The 22801-nt window shown below is 44.4% G+C and overlaps 1 protein-coding gene across 8 annotated transcripts in view; it reads right to left on the reverse strand.

The window, feature by feature from the left end:
* The window catches only part of NRF1 (nuclear respiratory factor 1), a 180201-nt gene that overhangs the window by 36486 nt on the left and 120914 nt on the right, over positions 1-22801 (reverse strand). For all 8 annotated transcript variants that reach the window (XM_033958751.1, XM_033958745.1, XM_033958752.1 and 5 more), the window contains 2 exons: positions 21852-22009; positions 8575-8699 (listed from right to left, as the gene is read on the reverse strand). In XM_033958751.1, the coding sequence (XP_033814642.1) occupies positions 8575-8699; positions 21852-22009 (283 nt within the window). The remainder of the gene's footprint in view (positions 1-8574; positions 8700-21851; positions 22010-22801) is intronic.

Here is a 22801-nt window from a genome sequence, read left to right on the forward strand (position 1 = left end):
TCTGGAGAGGGTATCCAGACAATAATGTGAGGTGAATGTGTGAACCGAGGACCAGGTGGCAGCCTTGCAAATTTCCTCGATTGGTGTTGATCTGAGGAATGCTACTGAGGCTGCCATTGCTCTGACCTTATGGGCTGTGACCTTACAAGGAAGTGATAATCCAGCCTGGGCATAGCAGGAAGAGATACAAGCCGCCATCCAATTAGAGATGGTGCGCTTTGATACGGGTCTTCCCAACTTGTTAGGGTCGAAGGAGACAAAAAGTTGAGGAGTGGTTCTGTGTGGCTTGGTGCGATCCAGGTAGAAAGCCAAGGCACGTTTGCAGTCTAGAGTGTGAAGGGCCGATTCTCCGTGGTGAGAATGAGGCTTAGGGAAGAATACTGGAAGTACAATGGATTGGTTGAGATGAAATTCGGAGACCACCTTAGGCAGGAATTTCGGGTGAGTGCGGAGGACCACCTTGTCATGGTGGAATACTGTGAATGGTGGGTCCGCCATCAATGCCTGGAGTTCGCTGACTCTGCGAGCGGACGTAAGGGCTACAAGGAAAAGCACTTTCCAGGTGAGATACTTCAGAGGGGCCCTGTTGAGTGGTTCAAACGGGGGCTTCATGAGGTGGGAAAGGACTACATTGAGGTCCCAAACTACTGGGGGTGGTTTGAGAGGAGGGTTAACATGGAAGAGTCCTTTCATAAATCTGGCGACCACCGGATGGGCCGAGAGGGGTTTCCCTTGTAGGGGCTGGTGGAACGCCGCAATAGCGCTCAGGTGGACTCGTATGGATGTGGACTTGAGCCCAGATTGAGATAGGTGTAGGAGATAGTCCAGCACGGAGGATAAGGAAGCTCGCTGAGGTTCCGTTGACTTAGAAACACACCATGAGGAGAATCTGGTCCATTTTTGGGAGTAGCATTGTCGAGTGGCGGGCTTCCTGGAAGCTTCCAAGACCTCCCTCACTTCTTGTGAGAATTGGTGAGGGGTTACGTTGAGAGGAACCAAGCTGTCAGGTGGAGAGCCTGCAGGTTGGGATGAAGTAGTGATCCTTGATGTTGAGTAAGCAGTGAAGGAAACACTGGAAGTGGTACTGGTTCCCTGCTGCTGAGTTGAAGTAGGAGGGAGAACCAAGGTTGTCTGGGCCACCGAGGAGCTATTAGAATCATGGTGGCCCGTTCGAGTTTCAGCTTGACCAGAGTCTTCTGGATCAGCGGGAATGGTGGGAACGCATATAGAAATAGTTTCCCCCAGTTCAGTAGAAAAGCATCTGCCTCGAGGCGATGAGGAGTGTAGATCCTGGAGCAAAACTGAGGCAGTTTGGCGTTGTGGGGAGCCGCAAAGAGGTCTATCTGGGGCGTCCCCCATTGCGTGAAAATTTGGTGAAGGGGGCTGGAATGGAGAGTCCATTCGTGCGGTTGTAGCAGACGGCTTAGTTTGTCTGCTAAGACGTTGTTCTCCCCCTGGATGTATACTGCTCTGAGTAGGGTGTTGTGGCGCACCGCCCAGTCCCAGACTCGTAGAGCTTCCTGGCAAAGGAGGGCCGAGCCCGTGCCTCCTTGCTTGTTGATATAATACATGGCGGCCTGATTGTCTGTGCGAATGAGGATTACCATGTCGTGGAGTAGGTGTTGGAAAGCTTGGAGCGCATTGAAGATGGCTCTGAGTTCCAATAGATTGATTTGGTGTAGTCTTTCCGCACTGGTCCAGAATCCTTGGGTGCGGAGACCCTCCAGGTGGGCCCCCCATGCGTAGTTCGACGAATCGGTTGTGAGAACTTTCTGATGGGGGGGAGAGTGCATCAGCAAACCTCTGGATAGATTCGAAGAGGTCATCCACCAAAGTAGAGACTGCCGAAGAGCAGGTGTGACTAAGATGCGTTTGGATAGTGGATCGGACGTTTGATTCCACTGTGATGCCAGGGTCCACTGGGGGATCCTGAGGTGGAGTCTGGCAAAGGGTGTCACATGTACTGTGGAGGCCATATGGCCCAGGAGCACCATCAGTTGTCTCGCCGGTAGGGTTTGGCGAGTAGACACCGATTGGCTGAGATGAAGAAGAGACTCCATGCGTTGCCGAGGCAGGAATGCTCGGAGTCGGGTGGTGTCCAGGACCGCTCCGATGAAGGGGAGGGACTGGGTGGGTTGTAGATGAGACTTGGAGAAGTTGATCTCGAAGCCCAAATTCTGGAGGAAGTAGGTTGTAGCCAAGGCCGCCGAAGTGACCTCTGGGGCTGACGGGGCCTTGATGAGCCAGTCGTCGAGGTATGGGAATACCTGTAGACCCCTGTCCCGGAGTGCCGCGGCCACTACCACCAGGCACTTTGTGAAGACTCTGGGGGACGAAGATAGGCCGAATGGTAGCACTCGATACTGTAGGTGCAGATTTCCCACCCGAAATCTGAGGAACTTTCGGGAGGCCGGGTGAATGGGGATGTGAGTGTAGGCCTCCTTGAGATCCAGGGAGCATAACCAGTCGTTCTGCTCGAGGAGGGGGTATAGAGAAGCCAAAGTCAACATGCGAAACTTCTCTTTGACCAGGAACTTGTTGAGGGCTCGAAGGTCTAAAATGGGTCGTAGGTCGCCCGTTTTCTTCGGGACGAGGAAGTACCGGGAGTAAAACCCTCGGTTCAATTGGTCTGACGGGACCGGCTCGACAGCCCGAAGCTGAAGTAAGGTTTGGACTTCCTGAAGAAGCAGGGCGGTCTGCGTCGAGCTTGAAGGATACTCTCTTGGAGGATGGTCCGGGGGGACCCGGTGGAATTGAAGAGAGTATCCTTCTCTTATGATGGTGAGGACCCATAGGTCCGTGGTTATGGCCTCCCATCGATGGAAAAAAGATGGAGGCGGCCCCCTATGGGAGAGGCCGAGGTTATGCTCCCGGGGGGGGCGTCAAAAGGGCTGGGGAGCCTTAGGTACCGCCGGTGGCTGAGGTTTTTGCTGAGACTTCTGGGGAGGTTGTCTCTTCGCAGGCTGTCTCGCAGCAGGCGTTTGTCTGGGCATGTAACGCCGCTGGTAAATCAGGGGTGGCCTGGAAGGTCGAGACTGTTGAGGTTTGGGTTTGGGCCGCAGGATGGATTGAAAGGATTTTTCATGATCCGACAGCTTCTTGGTAACAGTTTCGATAGACTCATCGAACAGGTCAGCTCCAGCACATGGTACGTTGGCGAGTCTGTCCTGTAGGTTGGGATCCATATCGATAGTACGGAGCCATGCCAGGCGACGCATAGCTACCGCGCTTGCGGTGGCGCGTGCCGAGAGTTCGAATGCATCGAAGGAGGATTGCATCAGCTGGAGGCGTAATTGGGAGAGGGAGGCTACCACTTCCTCGAACTCGAATCGAGCTTGGTTGTCTATGAACGGAGTGAACTTGCGGAGCACCGGCAAGAAGAACTCCAGATAGGAAGAGAAAAAGAAGTTGTAGTTTAGCACCCGTGACGCCATCATGGAGTTTTGGTAGAATTTTCTACCAAATTTGTCCATCGTTCTCCCCTCTCGGCCCGGCGGTACAGAGGCGTAGACCTGGGAGGGATGAGAGCGTTTAAGGGAGGACTCGACCAGTAGGGATTGGTGGGAGAGTTGAGGGCCCTCGAACCCTTTATGGTGCACGATGCGGTATCGAGCATCGAGTTTGCTGGGGATCGCCGGTATGGAATACGGCGTTTCGAAGCACTGCATGAAGGTCTGGTCCAGTAATTTATGCAAGGGGAGCCGAAGCGACTCCGTTGGAGGGTTAGGTAAATGCATGGTGTCCAGATACTCTTTGGAGTATCGGGAGCCCGTGTCAAGGGTCACATCCAGATCCTCCGCCATTTGTCGGAGGAATGATGAGAAGGACAATTGTTCCGCCAGCGTCGGTCTGTGGGACGGGCTGGAGGAGGAGGAGGCCTCCAGGTCCGTGGACATCGGGGAGTGACAAGGAGAATCGGGCACCAGTGTCTCCTCGTACTCCGGGCCCCTCGGGGGGGACACCTCTGATGAGGAGTATCCCCTACGTTGCAGTTTTTTCTGCGGTGACACCTCCGAATGGCGTGAGGAGTGCCAGGATGAGTGTCTCGATCGGTGCCCGTCTCGGTGGCGGGACGGGGATCGGGATCGTCTGTGCATCGCATGGTCTCCCGAGGCCCCCAAGTGGATAGGGCTGGAAGCAGTGGATCGCAACTGGGTTTGCGATGCGGGTTCTTGCGATGCTACCCAAGTCTGGTAAGGAGTACGGAAGAACTCTTCCTGACTATGCCCAGGGCTTCGAGTATCGATCGGAGGTCTGGTCCCATGTTGGCGCGGAGGCGTAATGGGTTCTAATGGCGGCATATCGGTAATCGAGGCTTGCCGCGTGGGCATCGCCGCCCTCCCCCGTTCGTCCTCGTCGGTTGTCGAGGTCGAACGGTGTGGGGGAGGGGGAGGGGGCGGGCCGCCCCTTTGGACCGGTACCGGGAGGTCACCCTGTATGGCAGCGATGAGCCCGGGTCCGATGGTCTGCATGAGCTCAACGAATTGAGCTTCCAGCGCGGACCGTAGCGAAGCCGATAAGGAGGGATCCGCACCGAAAGGGGGTCCTCCTGCACGGACATCGCGCTCCTTCGAGGCCGAGTGCTTCTGCTTAGTAGCTTTCGGCACTTTGATGACCATTGGTGGCACTGTGGAAGGAAGAGGTACCTGAACAGAGGAGACCGGGGCAGGCACCGACGTCGAGCTCGTGGATGGTGTCGGGGTGAGCGATGCCGGTTTCACCACACTCGATGCAGGAGTGGTCGATGCCGGTTTCGCCCGAACCGAGGAGGTATCAGATGAAGTGGAGGCTGAGGGATCCTTAGCTGCGTCCATCTTGAACATCGATTCCCACAATAGGCAACGCCGCTTGAAAGAGCGTGCCGTAAGGGTAGAGCAAGGCCCGCACGATTTCGGGATGTGGTCAGGGCCCAAACACTGCAAACAGCGCCGGTGAGGGTCCGTGAGTGAAATCGCGCGTTGGCACTTGCTGCACTTTTTAAACCCGGTGATTGGCCGGGACATAGGCCGGAAAATCTCCGCCGCTAGGTCGAAGCCAGTGGGCCTGAGCCACGTGGCCGGCCCGTTCGACCTGCCGGAGGAAATAATCTTCTTTTTTTTTTTTTTTTTTTTTTACTGAAAAAGAAAAGAACTGTTAACTGTAATTAAAAGAAAACGAAAACGCGGACAAGGAAGGCAAATTTAACTGAATTCAGCTAGCGCATGAAGAAGTTGAACTTCTCAGCTCCGCGGAAAAGAAAGAACTGAGGAGACACGCCCGGATCTCCGGGTAGGAAGGCACCGGCGCATGCGCGGTGCGGGCATCTAGAAACTTTAAGTTTCTACAAGCAACACGTGCTTGTGAGACGTCCGTACCGGGGCTCTGTCTGATGACATCACCCACTAGTGAGAATACCTGCCTGCTTGTCCTGGGATAATAGATAGTTCCAGATCTAATAGATGCTGGCATTGTCATACAGATATTGGGACATTAGATCATCTGCTGGTTTTTTTGTCCTCTGATACTCAGCTTCTGGAAATCGATATGGGGACAAATCAATGTAATACTTGATTCTGCAATTCCATTGTCATTTGAGATGGTTATATGTGGTACCTTGTTGTATGTTAAGCCCCCATTTGAGCAGTATAAAGGCCGGCGTTTCATGATAATGACAGGGATAGCCATCCAAATGCTAACAAGAAATTGGAAGAGTTCTGACACTTTAAATTTTCCTTTTTGGTGGGCAAATTTGTGTTCTAGTTACAAATATGAAAAAATGAATGCATAATTTTTGGGGAATAATAAGGTATTTAAGTTAGTGTGGGGCCCGTTAGCAGCTTTTGTTGTATCTATTTAAGATATGTAGTTATATATTTATGTCTTATATCTCTTTTAAATTAGGTTTCGTTCCCATACACATCCGGGGGAGGGGAAGGAGGATACCGCATATATATTTGATGTATGTTTACATTTCTGAGTTGTTGGGGGTTGAGGGTAATGATGTCTTTTAATTTCTGTAGTTCAAAAGTGCTTTGTAATGGATTGATATGTTTCAGATGTATATATTTATATTGCACTGTTCATATTGGAAAATAATAAAATTTATTTAAAAAAAGAGAAGCATACTGTGTGCTTTATGTTGTTTAATTTTGTGGTTAACTATTATGTGTTGTTAATAAGATTATATTGTGTGTGTATATGAAAAATTAATGGAAAAAATGGTGTTACAATTAGTACTATTATGAGGGCGGGGTCTGGGGTGAAGATTGGACAGAGATGGGCGGGGTCTGGCCCACGACTTAGCCCAGTGTTCTTCAACCGCCAGTCCGCAGACCGGTGCTGGTCCACAAAATAATTCTTTTATTTCCGCTGGTCCATAGGTGTCAAAAGGTTGAAGAACACTGATGTAGAAGATCATGGACTCATGATCTGCTACATGTTTTCTTGATTGACAAGACTACTATATGCATGGATTTTATGTCTAGCTGCTAATAAAGTGGGTTTTGAAGAACAGGCACGCTCTGCTCTCTTCTATTATAACACCTAAATATAAATCATATAAGAGCTGGTGCTATTTTTGCCTAGCATCTATTTTTATGTGTGTACACATGGTGGCGAGTTTGTCAGTGCCTATCTGAGCATGTAACATGCCAGGGCAATTTTCAAAGCAATCTAGCTGGATTTAAACAAGAGTAATGCACCTCAGTGACTCTTCTGGCCATCTTGAAGTATGCACAGTCCTCTACAACATAAACTTCTAGATATACTAGAGGCAGTGGCTTCAGAGTGGGGTGAGCAGGTTGGAGGACATCCTCTTGCTCAAGAACTCCAAAGTTCTTCTATACCTCTAGTACAGGGGTGTCAAAGTCCCTCCTCGGAGGTCGCAATCCAGTCGGGTTTTCAGGATTTCCTCAATGAATATGCATGAGATCTATTAGCATACAATGAAAGCATTGCATGCAAATAGATCTCATGCATATTCATTGGGGAAATCCTGAAAACCCAACTGGACTGCAGCCCTTGAGGAGGGACTTTGACACCCCTACTCTAGTACATCCTAGTATTGTAATGTTTATCTACTCTGCAGTGTGCTAAACAGTTCTACTTTTCTGTTCTGTTAAGTCACCTTGAACCTTTGTAGGCATAGTGTGACACACAAATGCCAGATTATATTAGTGCATATTCCAGTTCCAAAACCGTGTGCACTACTTACTGTTTATTAAAACTTAACATATGGCATTTTTCAAAAGCGCCAAAGCTCCATTCAAATTAAAGGAAAGTAACTCCCTCACACTAGCCCCTCTCTTATTACTAAGACACGATAGAGGTTTCTACCTGGCCCAAAGTTCTAAAATGCTCCAATGTTCACAGAATTCCTATGAGCATTCCAGTTCGTGGTAGAAACCTCTACTGCGGCTTAGTAAAACAGGGCCTAAATTTTCACCTGCTGTGCAAACAGCTAATGGACATACACTACAAGTGAACAACTGCATGAGTTATTTGAAAATTGCCCCCATCCTTTTTTTTTTTTTTTTTACTTACAGTAGGCTCTAAATTCTGAATTTGTTTTGTTTTATTTTTCTGAGAGCTTCCAAAGTTGGAACCTGCTCTACAGTTAAATAAGAACATACAGCCCTACTGGGTCACACCAATGGTTCATCAAGCCCAGTAGCTTGTCCTTACAGTGGCCAATCCAGGTCACTAGTACCTGGCCAAAACCCAAAGAGCAGCAACATTCCATACAGAATCCCAAAGAATAGCAAGATTCGGGAATCCCGAAGAGTAACAAGATTCTAGAATCCCAAACAGCAGCAACATTCCATGCCACCCATCCAGGGCAAGCAGCGGCTTCTCCCATGTCTTTCTCAATAACACATTATGGATTTTTCTTCCAGGAACTTGTCCAAACCTTTCTTAAAACCAGCTACGCTATCCGCTCTTACCACAACCTCTGGCAACATGTTCAAGAGCTTAATCTTTTCCTATCGTGTGTCCCGGATGACGGGACATTCCAAAAATGACTTAGACAGTAGATAAACAGTCTGTATGGACTAATAAAGAGCCAGGAACACAAAATATTTGAATTTACAGACTTATGACTTATTTACATTATGTTTACAATAGCTGTAAATGATAACGGTGAATAATACAAAACTTTGCTAAAATAATTACGATTGGAACCAGCGTAACGTAAAATTTATTACAATAGGAAAAGGTTAACTATTCTCCGAGTGAAAAAAATATTTCTTCCTAATGGTTTTAAAAGTATTTCCCTACAGTTTCATTGAGTGTCCCCTAGTCTTTGTAAATTTTGATGCAGGGGAAAAAAAATCGATCCACTTATACCCGTTCTACTCCACTCAGGATTTCATAGACTTCAATCCTATCTCCCCTCAGCCGTCTCTTTTCCAAGCTGAAGAGCCCTAACCTTTTTAGTCTTTCCTCATACAAAGAAATTCAGGTCCTTTGCACACCAAGCACGGAAACAAAGGCTTTATCAGCCTCTCCCGTCGACGATCAAAGTGGAAGGGATGAAATATAAAAGCTGGAATGAAAATTCTAACACAAACCCAAAAATGACCACTGTTCTCTTACCGTTAGCATCTTGAACCCCAGTAAGTGCTCCGACCGCCGCTGCAGTTTCACCGGATAGGACGATCTGCCCTCCTCCCTGAAGGGTGGCTTCAGCGAGTGTAGCGACAGCATGGGCCGCAGCTTCACTGCAAGCAGAGATGTAAAAAGAAGGACACATGCATAAATAAATAATAAACAAAGAGCAATGAAGTCTTCTAGAATTCTTTTTTCCACTCTTTCTCCTTAGTTTACAGTTTTCTCTAACATCTTCCTCCCCTTTTGCAACTCCTTTTCTTTCCATTCCCTTCTTCCCTATTTCTAGAACCTTATTCTTTCTCTCTTGCTCCACAATCTTCCCCATTCTCACTGTCCCTTCTTTCTATATATGTCCTACAACTTTCCTATTCTTTCTCTCTGTTCCCTAATCATGCATCTCCTGCTATCTCTCTCTTTCTCCACACATTTTCTTACTTTCTCTCTCAATCTCCAATCCTTTTTTTTTTAAATCCTATCTTCATATGTTGAACTCCCTTTTCTTCCTTTCTTTCATTTCTTCTCCTCACTGCTTCCTCCCCTTTTGCATTTCTGGAGCCTCCTAAGCCCCTGTTGGCTGTTCCTCCATACTCCCAGGCTGAAGGGAGGATCTGGTAGCTGTTCCACCATACTCATGAGCCAGGGGTAGATGATCCCTGGACCTACTATGCTGCCCTTTTTCCTCCCTGAATTTAAGTGAGCCAGGGGACGTGTGGAGGGAAGCCAGAAAAAGTTGTACATGTCTTCCTTTCATAGCTGCGATGTAGCATTTGCTCTGCGTAGCTCCCGAGGCCTTTTCCTCCTTTTAGAAACGTTTCCTAAGCGACAGAGAAGTTAAAGGCGATATACTCGGTACATAGCACTGGAGGCTAGTTATTGTTTGATAGTGTTTGGTAGTTTCTTCATTTTTTACAAAAAATTTGGTGAATAAAATTTGTATCTTCGTCTAGGTATGATTTTAAGAAATTTGTTTAAACTATGGTACTCGCAAGGTAGGATTACTACAAAATTGTCTTTTGGGGATCCCAGGGTGCCTTGCAGGTAGCTCAAAACTCAATAATACGGATATTGTGTGGGATTGGAAAATCTAAGCATATTACAAGACATTATATAAAGTTTCAAGTTAAATATAAACTACTGCTGATGGTTTATTTGGGTTTTAATCAAATGGCACCTAGGTATTTATGTGCACTGTGTATTCCAACGAGACAATTAAGATCTTCCACGCAGGTCGGTTTGATTGTTCCATCTTCAAAAAGCCTTCCTTATGAGAATACAAGGAAAAGTGTGTTCTCTTGCTTAGTTCCTACGAGTGCCACAAATTACCTGTGTATTTATGGACAGTTGAAAGATTTGCAGGCATTTAAACAAATGTTAAAGAAAAACATCTCTTTTGTGCTATGAAATATGGTACTTAACGCGATGTAATAACTGAAATAGTGGATAGCATGGTTTGCACTCTGTACCATGAAGAAGGTCATTTAGTGAGAAGTTTGATTGATATGGCCAAGTTGTTTTGTTAATTGTTGTGTATGTATGTTTAAATTGTTTTATTACGTATGCACATTTTGTAACTTGCCTCGGATCAAGGCAGGCAGTAAATGATAATAAACTAAACTAATTTCATTTCATTAAACTAAATTAATTTATATAAACACCGAGGGCCTGATTCTAGAAAAGGTGCCAGCCACAGTAGGAACCTACAAAATGAGCGCCTGCTCTGTCACCAGAATCTCTTCTATGTTTAAATCTTTTTTATTAAACAGATACAACCAGAACAAAGACAAGGGCACACTTCAATTTTACTATAGAATCTACCCACCACAGAGGACTGTACTCATATCCACCACAGGTACACCAAGGCTCCCTTACTCCAACCCAGAACCCCTCCCCCCCACCTCCCATTCAAAACAATGCAAAGACTGGTACCAGAACTTACACAGGGATGACAGTATATAATTGAAGTCTATTTAATGTACGGCTACGACTCTCTGGAGACAGATTGTTCAAATATGGAGTCCGGTGTTCACAAAGTCTCTGCTCCTTCGTCGCAGAATCGCTTCTATTTTCTTCAACAGACACCCAATATGTAGGCCAGCATTTCACAGGCCTACATTTAAGGCATCTGACTCACGCTTACGAGAAGCGCCATAGGCATGCCTAGCTATCTCTGTACATGTGTGACCACCACCTATATTTTAGGCATCCTTCGCCCCATTGATTTTTTAAAAAACATGTGCATCCTGATTGGTCTGTTAGACGGTGGTAGGATACCTTCTGCTGCCTACTACTAATCATCACTTATATAGCGCTGAAAGGCATATGCAGTGCTGTACATTTTGACATTTACTGACGGTTCCTGCTCGGAAGAGCTTACAATCTAACTTGGGCAGACAGACATGACATATAGGGTTGGGGATGCAGAACCCAAGGTGAGAGGAGAAAGGAGTCAAAAGCACTCTCAAAGAGGTGGGCTGACATTTATAGACGGTCCCTGCTCGGAAGAGCTTACAATCTAACTTGGACAGACAGACATGGCATATAGGGTTGGGGATGCAGAACCCAAGGTGAGAGGAGGTAGGACTTGAAAGCATTCTCAAAGAGGTGGACTGACATTTATAGATGGTCCCTATTTGGAAGAGCTTACAATCTAACTTGGACAGACAGACATGGCATATAGGGTTGGGGATGCAGAACCCAAGGTGAGAGGAGGTAGGAGTTGAAAGCATTCTCAAAGAGGTGGGCTGACATTTTATAGACGGTCCCTGCTCGGAAGAGCTTGCAATCTAACTTGGACCGACAGGCAAGACATATAGGGTTAGGGATGCAGAACCCAAGGTGAGAGGAGGTAGGAGTCGAAAGCACTCTCAAAGAGGTGGGCTGACATTTATAGACGGTCCCTGCTCGGAAGAGCTTACAATCTAACTTAGACAGACAGACGTGACATCTAGGGTTGGGGATGCAGAACTCAAGGTGAGAGGAGGTAGGAGTTGAAAGCATTCTCAAAGAGGTGGGCTGACATGGTCCCTGTTCGGAAGAGTTTACAATCTAACTTGGACAGACAGACATGACGTATAGGGTTGGGGATGCAGAACCCAAGGTGAGAGGAGTTAGGAGTTGAAAGCATTCTCAAAGAGGTGGACTGACATTTATAGATGGTCCCTATTTGGAAGAGCTTACAATCTAACTTGGACAGACAGACATGGCATATAGGGTTGGGGATGCAGAACCCAAGGTGAGAGGAGGTAGGAGTTGAAAGCATTCTCAAAGAGGTGGGCTGACATTTATAGACGGTCCCTGCTTGGAAGAGCTTACAATCTAACTTGGACCGACAGGCAAGACACCTAGGGTTAGGGATGCAGAACCCAAGGTGAGAGGAGGTAGGAGTTGAAAGCATTCTCAAAGAGGTGGGCTGACATTTTATAGACGGTCCCTGCTCGGAAGAGCTTGCAATCTAACTTGGACCGACAGGCAAGACATATAGGGTTAGGGATGCAGAACCCAAGGTGAGAGGAGGTAGGAGTCGAAAGCACTCTCAAAGAGGTGGGCTGACATTTATAGACGGTCCCTGCTCGGAAGAGCTTACAATCTAACTTAGACAGACAGACGTGACATCTAGGGTTGGGGATGCAGAACTCAAGGTGAGAGGAGGTAGGAGTTGAAAGCATTCTCAAAGAGGTGGGCTGACATGGTCCCTGTTCGGAAGAGTTTACAATCTAACTTGGACAGACAGACATGACGTATAGGGTTGGGGATGCAGAACCCAAGGTGAGAGGAGTTAGGAGTTGAAAGCATTCTCAAAGAGGTGGACTGACATTTATAGATGGTCCCTATTTGGAAGAGCTTACAATCTAACTTGGACAGACAGACATGGCATATAGGGTTGGGGATGCAGAACCCAAGGTGAGAGGAGGTAGGAGTTGAAAGCATTCTCAAAGAGGTGGGCTGACATTTATAGACGGTCCCTGCTTGGAAGAGCTTACAATCTAACTTGGACCGACAGGCAAGACACCTAGGGTTAGGGATGCAGAACCCAAGGTGAGAGGAGGTAGGAGTTGAAAGCATTCTCAAAGAGGTGGGCTGACATTTTATAGACGGTCCCTGCTCGGAAGAGCTTGCAATCTAACTTGGACCGACAGGCAAGACATATAGGGTTAGGGATGCAGAACCCAAGGTGAGAGGAGGTAGGAGTCGAAAGCACTCTCAAAGAGGTGGGCTGACATTTATAGACGGTCCCTGCTCGGAAGAGCTTACAATCTAACTTAGACAGACAGACGTGACATCTAGGGTTGGGGATGCAGAACTCAAGGTGAGAGGAGGTAGGAGTTGAAAGCATTCTCAAAGAGGTGGGCTGACATGGTCCCTGTTCGGAAGAGTTTACAATCTAACTTGGACAGACAGACATGACGTATAGGGTTGGGGATGCAGAACCCAAGGTGAGAGGAGTTAGGAGTTGAAAGCACTCTCAAAGAGGTGGGCTGACATTTATAGATGGTCCCTGCTCAGAAGAGCTTACAATCTAACTTGGGCAGACAGACATGACATATAGGATTGGGGATGCAGAACCCAAGGTGAGAAGAGTTAGGAGTCGAAAGCACTCTCGCAAGAGGTGGGCTTTTAACTGGGTCTACAATCAGGACGCTTTTTTTTAGAATCAGGCCCTGAATCTCCAAGTGGTATTTATTGGTGTTACCTGTCCTTTGTATTTATGATACATTGTTTTTATGGTGGTACATGTGAATTCATCACAAGTGGGGTTGTCTTCAGATTGACAAATGATATTTCAACTTAAAATAAAGTGTATGCATGTTCGCTGTGGTGATCCTGAAAACCCAGTTGGCTTGGTGAGTCTCCAGGAGACGGCTGAGAAACCATGAGATACCATAGAACGTACCAGAAATAGCACTTCACGAGTATGTTGCAATACAGGGTAAGAGTTATGTGTGCATTTTATTTTCAGGCTGGAAGAGTTTTCCGGGTAGAGATGAAGTAGATATGCTCCCAAGGGTCATGCTGGTTCAGCATTCAGCAACCTTGTTGTGCTTCTCTATCAAAGTAACAATAGAATGAACTACTGAAAAGGTCCATAATAGTATGAAACCACAAAACTCATTTTAATATCATTGCTCATATTCTGCTCTTTCATTCACAGAGAGTATTGAGCCAAGTCTAAGGTGAGATCAGGTATGAGCAAAAGGCGTACAACTATGATGGGAGAGGGGAGATATGATAGAGAAGTCTAAATATCTACATTAAAATCATATAGCAGTTGTTTAAATTTTTACCAACATATCAAAGGCTAACTATTGGTATCTCATCTCCTTCCTACTGTCTTCATTATTAATACTTTACTCATACAGGTACTTTATTTTTTCAAGTAATTTTTGTATGGACCTTCGGGTTGCAATCAGGCAAACAGTGCCAGTTGCTTAAACTCTACATGAGTCCAATCTTTATTCATATTTTATTAAATCTTTTTCATTTTTCTTTTACTTAATAATATAAAATGAAAGGAACCTCACTTAACTTATAGTGAAATGCTCCTGATGGGAGAGGAGAATACAGGAGCATTTCACTATAAGTTAAGTGAGGTTCCTTTCATTTTATATTATTAAGTAAAAGAAAAATGAAAAAGATTTAATAAAATATGAATAAAGATTGGACTCATGTAGAGTTTAAGCAACTGGCACTGTTTGCCTGATTGCTACCCGAAGGTCCATACAAAAATTACTTGAAAAAATAAAGTACCTGTATGAGTAAAGCATTAATAATGAAGACACAGTAGGAAGGAGATGAGATACCAATAGTTAGCCTTTGATATGTTGGTGAAAATTTAAACAACTGTTATATGATTTTATTGATGGTATAGCAGTAACATCCGTTTTGGCATATAGTATTAAATACCTACATGGCATAAATGCACATGAGTCGGGTCTCTTTCATTTGAAAGGAAGCTCTGGGTCTCCCGGAAGAGGTGGTGGAGACAGAGACTGTGTCTGAATTCAAGAAAGCCTGGGATAGGCACGTGGGATCTTTTAGAGAGAGGACGAGATAATGGTTACTGCGGATGGGAAGACTGGATGGGCCATTTGGCCTTTATCTGCCGTCATGTTTCTATGTAAATTGAAAACAAATAGGATAATGTATTATTTCAAACAACGTACAATTAAGCTATATCTGGTGCTGGATGTTGTGGTTAAGAGATCTGGACAAATTCCTGGAGGAAAAGTCCAAAAACAATTAGACAAGTAGACTTCAAAAAACCATCACTTTATCCTTTGAAATGAGCTAAGAAAAATTTTGGATCTACTTTTTGAGATCTTTGAAGTCCCCATCAGAGATAGGATGCTGGAACTGATGGACCGTGGTCTAACTTAGCATGGCTCATGGTTCTTATACTCCCCTGTGAGATGGCGGCAGATAATGCCCATAAACTCTATCAACAGTAGCTTCATCAGCAATTATAGTAATTTTATATACAGGTGCTTCGATTCTGTCCAAATTACTTCCTAGAACAATGTTGGAGGCAGGGCTGTGGAGTCGGTAGATAAATGTTCCGACTCCAACTCCTCAGTTTTTTGTACTTCAGACTCTGACTCCAGGTACCCGAAATTTCCTCCGACTCCGACTCCACAGCACTGGTTAATTTTCAGATCGTTAAAATGGAATGTCAAGTTGAGAGAAATGAGCATTTTCGACACCACCTTCTTTTTGCTTTTAATCAAGGTTCTAAGGCCGCAGAAGCTGCTCGCAACATTTCTGCTGTGTATATAGTGGGTGCTATAGCTGAAAGAATCGCTCGTGATTGGTAGGCCAAGTTCAAAAATGGAGTCGGTAGATAAATGTTCCGACTCCGACTCCAGGTACCTGAAATTTCCTCCGACTCCTCGACTCTGACTCCACAGCCCTGGTTGGAGGGTAGACCACAGTTCACAACTATCTTTTCTTTCATTTCTTCATAACTAGAAACCTTTGTGCTTTCTTAAGTTATTTTGCTGTTTCTTCCTCTCAGGGACTTTCAGGCACCACCACAACCACACTTTCTGTGAGAAAATATTTTCTGATGTTATTTTTGAAATTTACGGTCTCTTGAGCTCTTGTTCTCGAATTTCCTCTCCACAAAGAAAGTTTAAATAATGTAAAAGAAGTTACAAAAATGGTGCAGGCTCTACATTATATTTGTGGCCCTTCTCTGAGCCCCTTAAATTAGTCTATATCTTTTTGGAGATATATTACTGAAGGGGGAGATCTCACCAATAAGCCATACAGAGGCATTATCACTTTGATTTACTAGTTATACCTTTCCCTATGCTCTCGTGGATTTCTGAACCCTAAATTCATGAAATGTACTTTCATTTATATTTATTCAATTTTCTACACCATTCTCCCAGGGGAGCTCAAAACGGTTTACATGAATTTATTCAGGTACTCAAGCATTTTTCCCTGTCCGTCCCGGCAGGCTCACAATCTCTCTAATGTGACATCCTGGTTGGAAGATCAAAACAGAAGAATTATTTTCAAAGGGGATAAAGTCATTGCAGGAAACGTGGATAAAGTTTATGGAGCTATCAGGGGACTATATTGAAAAATAAACAAAAATTTTTTGAAAACTCTTTTTTTTCCTACTGAGGTAGATAAATTATTGAACGCCTGCGTCATGTATATTTTGTAGTCCTGGGAGCTGCTAATATTTACAGGTGAGACCTTTCAGTGGTGGAAAATCAAAGAACGGAAATATCAAGCAAAATCAACAGAAGTAGAGATGGAAGAGATGTATCAACTGGGATTTTATTTCACAAAGTAAATGACTGACAACACAGCCAGTGTTTCGGCACCCAAGTTTGGTGAATATTTCATATATTGCTTCCGATCCCAGCAAGAATACAATTTAAATTCTACTGCCTACTATTTAAGACTTTATACGGAGACAGAACTACCTGAATAACCGCCTCATCCACAACACCACAACCAGACAAAGGAAAACTCACACCCCATTCTCATACCCCCCCAATTAAGGAGGTCAAACGGAAAAAACTATATGATGGCCAACTGGCCACTCAAGCAGCCAAACTAGACAACCAAATCGCCAATCTACTGACGGCATCCCTCGACTACAAGACTTTTAGAAAATAAATAAAGACCATACTCTTCAAGAAAACTCTGAAAAAGAAATAATACCGCAAGTCTCAAACTCCACCTCTCACTAAAGCCAACTACCCCAAACAAATAACCTTACCCATTTCTTACTCTTTTTGAAAATGACCAATTTTTTTTTTTTGTAAGTTCTTGGATAATTCTTTTCTAATCCGCCTTGAACTGCAAGGTAATGGCGGAATAGAAATCCCTAATGTAATGTAATGTAATATATTAGTTCACAAATCCCAAACACCCAACAATATCAACCTTTACCAAATGAGAGCAAGATGAATTGCATATAACATTGTTTCCAAGAATTTTGTCAAACTCCTGCCTGAGGTTGTCCACCACCAATCCCGCAGCTTTCCTTCTTTTCACTGACCCGTCCCCGCTGACATAATCCCTCTTCCTCGGAAGCATGCAAGAAACAGGATTTTACGTCAGAGAAGGGCATATAAATGATCCTTAAATGCTTATGTAATGTAATATAATAAATTTTAATAGCTGAAAAACCAGAAAAGAGCAAGTTGAAAGAGTGGCTAGAAGAACAAGGTAGGGGTGGAAAGAGAATGAATTCAAGAATCAATGAGTAAATTAAATTGGAGATGAAGCAATGACTATCTCAAGCTAATTTTCTGTCAAGTGTGCCTTGCTGTTCTGCTGCCATTTCACGACATTCTTTAACCAGAAGATCCACTGACTGGCCAAATTAGCTTTGTCTTCCCCTCCCAGAATTCTGTGCAAGACCGACACTTGACCTCATGCATATTTCAGCATATCTCTCTCCCCCCTTCAGGTCTGAAATGCTTTAGCACCGTTACTTGAAGCTTTGTCTTCCCCTCCCAGAATTCTGTGCAAGACTGACACTTGACCTGGTGCATATTTCAGCATATCTCTCTCCCCCCTTCAGGTCTGAAATGCTTTAGCATCGTTACTTGAAGCTTTGTCTTCCCCTCCCAGAATTCTGTGCAAGACCGACACTTGACCTGGTGCATATTTCAGCATATCTCTCTCCCCCCTTCAGGTCTAAAATGCTTTAGCACCATTACTTGAAGCTTTGTCTTCCCCTCCCAGAATTCTGTGCAAGACCGACACTTGACCTCGTGCATATTTCAGCATATCTCTCCCCCTTCAGGTCTGAAATGCTTTAGCACCGTTACTTGAAGCTTTGTCTTCCCCTCCCAGAATTCTGTGCAAGACCGACACTTGACCTCGTGCATATTTCAGCATATCTCTCCCCCTTCAGGTCTGAAATGCTTTAGCACCGTTACTTGAAGCTTTGTCTTCCCCTCCCAGAATTCTGTGCAAGACCGACACTTAACCTCGTGCATATTTCAGCATATCTCTCTCCCCCCTTCAGGTCTGAAATGCTTTAGCACCGTTACTTGAAGCTTTGTCTTCCCCTCCAGAATTCTGTGCAAGATCAACACTTGACCTCGTGCATATTTCAGCATATCTCTCTCCCCCCTTCAGGTCTGAAATGCTTTAGCACCGTTACTTGAAGCTTTGTCTTCCCCTCCCAGAATTCTGTGCAAGACCGACACTTGACCTCGTGCATATTTCAGCATATCTCTCTCCCCCCTTCAGGTCTGAAATGCTTTAGCACCGTTACTTGATAACACATTCACTTCAGCACTCTCTTCTCCTTCCACAGTACACTGCTACTGGTGGACGATTGCATAGCCCTTTCACCATCCCAACTCTTTAGTGACTTTCTGCAGTTACCAGAATTGCCTAGTCTCTCTTTTCCGAAGTAAACAGTTTCATGCCACCAGCTGTGCCTGAGCTCGTTAGCAAGTCCTCTAGGGGAAGCATTAACACACCATCATCAGAAGGAAATCCATGAACATTTTCCATACTGTAGAAGGATCCCAGGATAATAAAACTATTCAGCAAACCTTGCTATATGTTTTTTGAAGGTAATTTTTAATAGGGTGCCTAGGTTAAGCGTGTAAGGAAGTGTCCGCTTTTAGCTTATATTATAAAGAGAGAGATGCCAGAAATCATGGCTAGACCTAAGTCATGGACATTTACATCTGCTTTGGAGAAGGTGTAAGTTCCTGGGCATAAATCAAGACCCTGTCTGCGTTCCACCCAAGAACACGTCTACAGGCGCAATGCGTAAAAGTACAACAGAAGAGGCCAGCGAGATGTCTAAAACCAAGTTACATTTATTAAAACTAATAAACAAACATATCAACCAAAGTACTTGACCATATGTAGAAGATTATATCCAGAAAAAGTTCAAATGTCTTTGTTTCTTGTGTTGTAATATGTCTACTGTATTATTTTGTTTTATCGAAATATGTGTTGAATGAGAAGGCTGTAATTTGTTGGGTTTTTTTTTATATGGATGTTTCATTGTACTCCGCATAGAATTGCAGGATATGCGGAATACAAAATTTTTAAAATAAATATCCAAATGGTTGATATGTTTGTTTATTAGTTTTAATAAATGTCACTGTTAGACATCTCACTTGACTCTTTTATTTATTTCGATTTATATCCCGTTCTCCCAGGAGATCATAAATATTTTCGAGGCAAGATTTCTTCTTTTTTCTCTTGTCCGCAATGGTTTCTCACCACACGTACTCTAATGTGTGTAACCCGAGGGGGGGATCTCGGTGCCCATATTCCGTTACAGAACACCAGCATAACCTGGTATCGCTTTGCTTAACATTTACACAAAGAAGAACCTCTCTTCACAAAGGATCCAGCAACCAAAAGGAATGGAGACAGCCAAGGAGCTTTAAAGACAGATGAGTTTTTGGTTTGGTTTTTTTTTTTAAATAAATGACCCAACATGGCTTTGTTTCGGCCAACGCCTGGGTCACGATCTCTTTCCAAATGCTGCTTATGCTGTGTATGTTGCCTTTCCTGGCCTTAGCAGTGCCAGTGTGATAAAATGAGGTGAAATTCATGTAAATCATTCTGAGCTCCCCTGGGAGAACGGTATAGAAAATTAAATAAATAAATAAATAAATGGGAAACTTAAAAGGTGTCTCTCCCTTAAGTCTAGAGTGTGTAAGTGAGAGCTCAGGCGTGCCCCACCTCCCTTGCATTTACATGCTATGTGAGTTACATGTAGCATTTACAGAGTTGCACTTAGGTGCCCTGCAATGGAAGCGCAAATGCAGGCGCCTAGCTTATAGATCTGTCCTTTTTAAGTATAAAAAAGAGTTTCTAAATTTATTCCCTCTAAGTTCCAGCTGGCTATTGTATATATTCAAATATAAAGCAAGATAACATCCCCCCCCCCCTTTTTAGGGAAAAACGTTCTCAGATATAAACCAAGGGTTTATATTCAAGTGCCGCTCAGCTATACACCCACCTGCCACTCTCGAACCTAGCACTAGCCTCTCCCCGAGTCCACCTTAAATCCTGGTGGTTCAGTTGTGTGGTGAGCCAAACTGGGAAGGGAGCAATCCCTCCAATCCCCGAAGTGAGGTGTTGGGTCCTATCCTGGCTGTAGAATCACCGCACACCCCTTCCTTCTCTCCCTGGTGTAAAATCACCATGTGCCTTCTTCTCCTCCAGTGGAGAAGCAGCATAACCCCCACCCACCCCTAGGAATTTAAAGCAGCCATTTTTTTCAGCAAGACTGCATGTGTAGGAACATAAGAGGATTGCTCCTGTCCTGACTCACCCCACTGGTCCATCTGTGATTAAGGTAGGCCCGGGGGAAGCCTATGCTGTTTCTCTGTGGGAGGGGACATGTGGTGATTCTACAGCAGGGAGAGAGGAAGAAAGGGGGCAAACATTGATTCTACAGCAGGGAGGAGGGGATGCACATTGATTCCACAGCAGGAAGGGAGGGAAGGGGCGCCCGGTGATTCTATAGCCAGGGTAGGACCTGGCACCTCAGGAGAGGGAGGGATTGCTCCCATCCCAGCTTGGCTCACCACATCAGTGGACCCGAATATAAACCAAGACCCTCATTTTTAAGCCATTTTTGGGCCCCAAAATCTTGATTTATATTCGAGTATACGAGTAGGTATTTCTCTTACTTATCTGATATATTCTGTGTTGCATTAATCTGTGGTGGAAAAAAAGAAAAGGCTTCTACATCTTTGCAGATTAACAATTACAGAGGGTAGAGACATTAAGGATGAAGCCACAGAGTGACAAATAATGGTCTGGAATGGAACAGAGTAAAGCAACACTATGTGAGTACAAGGACAGAGAATAAACAAACAAGAGATAGAGATGAGCAGGATTAGAATTTGAGACACTGGTGCTTTCTTCAGAGAACAGAGGCAACACAGAAAAACCTCTAATCTTCAGAAATCCTGCTCCAAGAAGGCCCATCCATCAGCAGTAGGAATACATGATCCACTGCAGGGGAAGCATCCCTCATCTATTTATAGCCTATGAAGCAGGAAGGACTCAGGAAACAAAAGTCTGCCATGGGAGGGCTGTATTATTTTTCTCTAATATCTCACGACCATATTCCTGCTGTCTGGAATTGCAAATCAATACACTGAGCCTATGAGTGAATAGTCTGAATAAAGGAGGTGTTTGGGATTGCTGGTTTTGGGCTAATCAAAAGAAAGTTAAGAGGCTTCTTTTCTTTCTTTTATAAATAGTCATCCAAATATAAGAGCCTCCTATATTCAGTCTATTGAATTCATGAAAAGCCATCTACACAGACATTCAAATCTGACTTTAGGGCCTTTGAATGAGTGTAGTCCTCCTCCCATGAATTTTCTCTGGTTTCACCAAAGTCTTTCCATTCTTGAGCACTTTTTTTTTTTTTTCTTTTTTTGCATTCTGGCAGTTAAACTTTTTAGATTAAGATTGTGTTTTTTTTGGTTTTTTTTAAACTACTGATTAGAATCCTGGGAATATCATCATACTCTGGGTACAATTATAAAAATAGGTCTAGTTTCAGGACTGAATTAAAAAGAATGTATTTAAATAGGGTCTCAAAATACCTATCGCCTAGTTACTGTCCGCAGAGGCATCAGGTTTGGTCAGGGCCCGACAAAAGGAATGACATAGCAGCGTATAACACCTGGGCTCATGTGCCTTGCACACCACTTCTTAACAAGAGATCGCAGTCTGTCATTACATTTCTTCCTGTTCCCTCCCCCCCACTGGGGTATCCCAAGGGAAGCCTGTGCCAATACCTGTTCAGTGCCATGGTAACTGTTGCTCCCTGCTGTATCTCCTGGGAGGCAGCCACTGCGGCTTCTGCCAACGAAGCTACCGCCTGTGTGGCCTCCGAGGCCTGCGTTGTCTGAATCGTCATCTCCCCTCCTTGTAGTGTCGCCCAGTTCTGTTCCACCTGCAACAGCAGAGAAGGCATTTCAAAATCAGACACATGGCTCAGTGAACATGGCCTCAGTTGTAACAAAAAAAAAAAAAAAGAAAAGAAAAGTTAGACAAGCTAAAAGCTTTTATACAGTCTTTTAAATGCCCACCCTCTATTCCAATTTTGAGGGGTCTTCTCACATTTGTTATTCTTTAGCGTCCATGACTGCACTGTTAAGACTTTCTCTTGTTCACATTACTGAGGCACTCTATATTAACATTATAAAATGGAGCATTTTAATCGGCGACAGCATTATCTGAGAACTGAATCCTACTGGATATGGCTGCCCATGGGAGCCATGAAAATAGACATTCAAAATCATTTTCCTGCTTTTCATTTTAGAACTTTATTTTCTGAAGGTGACAGTCCCGCTTTGTCCGAGACTCTACCTCCAAAAACACCTTCCCTGCAATACAGGTCAAACAAACACAGTGCAGCGTGAAGCCTTGTTGCAAGGAGTTGAACAGCTTCGCAGGTTTTATCCTGATTATCTCAAGAAGACCTTGAATACTTGATTGTTTAGCTATTAGCAAAGTATGTTACATTTCTGTTATTTTCCACAAAGTGCAGATAATGTATCATTGCTGAGGGTAAAAACATAAAAGTTACAGCTAAAATACCAAATGGCAGTACATTTTTTTAAAAAATGATCTTTATGTAATCAGTGGCTTTGAGCGAAACCGAGGATGGGCTTTAAAAAAATTTTTAAGTTATTTTCTGATCAAGTACAATCAAATTCATGGGAAAAACTTCAATTCCCAGTTC

The sequence above is a fragment of the Geotrypetes seraphini genome, chromosome 9, assembly GCF_902459505.1.
Source record: "Geotrypetes seraphini chromosome 9, aGeoSer1.1, whole genome shotgun sequence".
Lineage (NCBI taxonomy): Eukaryota > Metazoa > Chordata > Amphibia > Gymnophiona > Dermophiidae > Geotrypetes > Geotrypetes seraphini.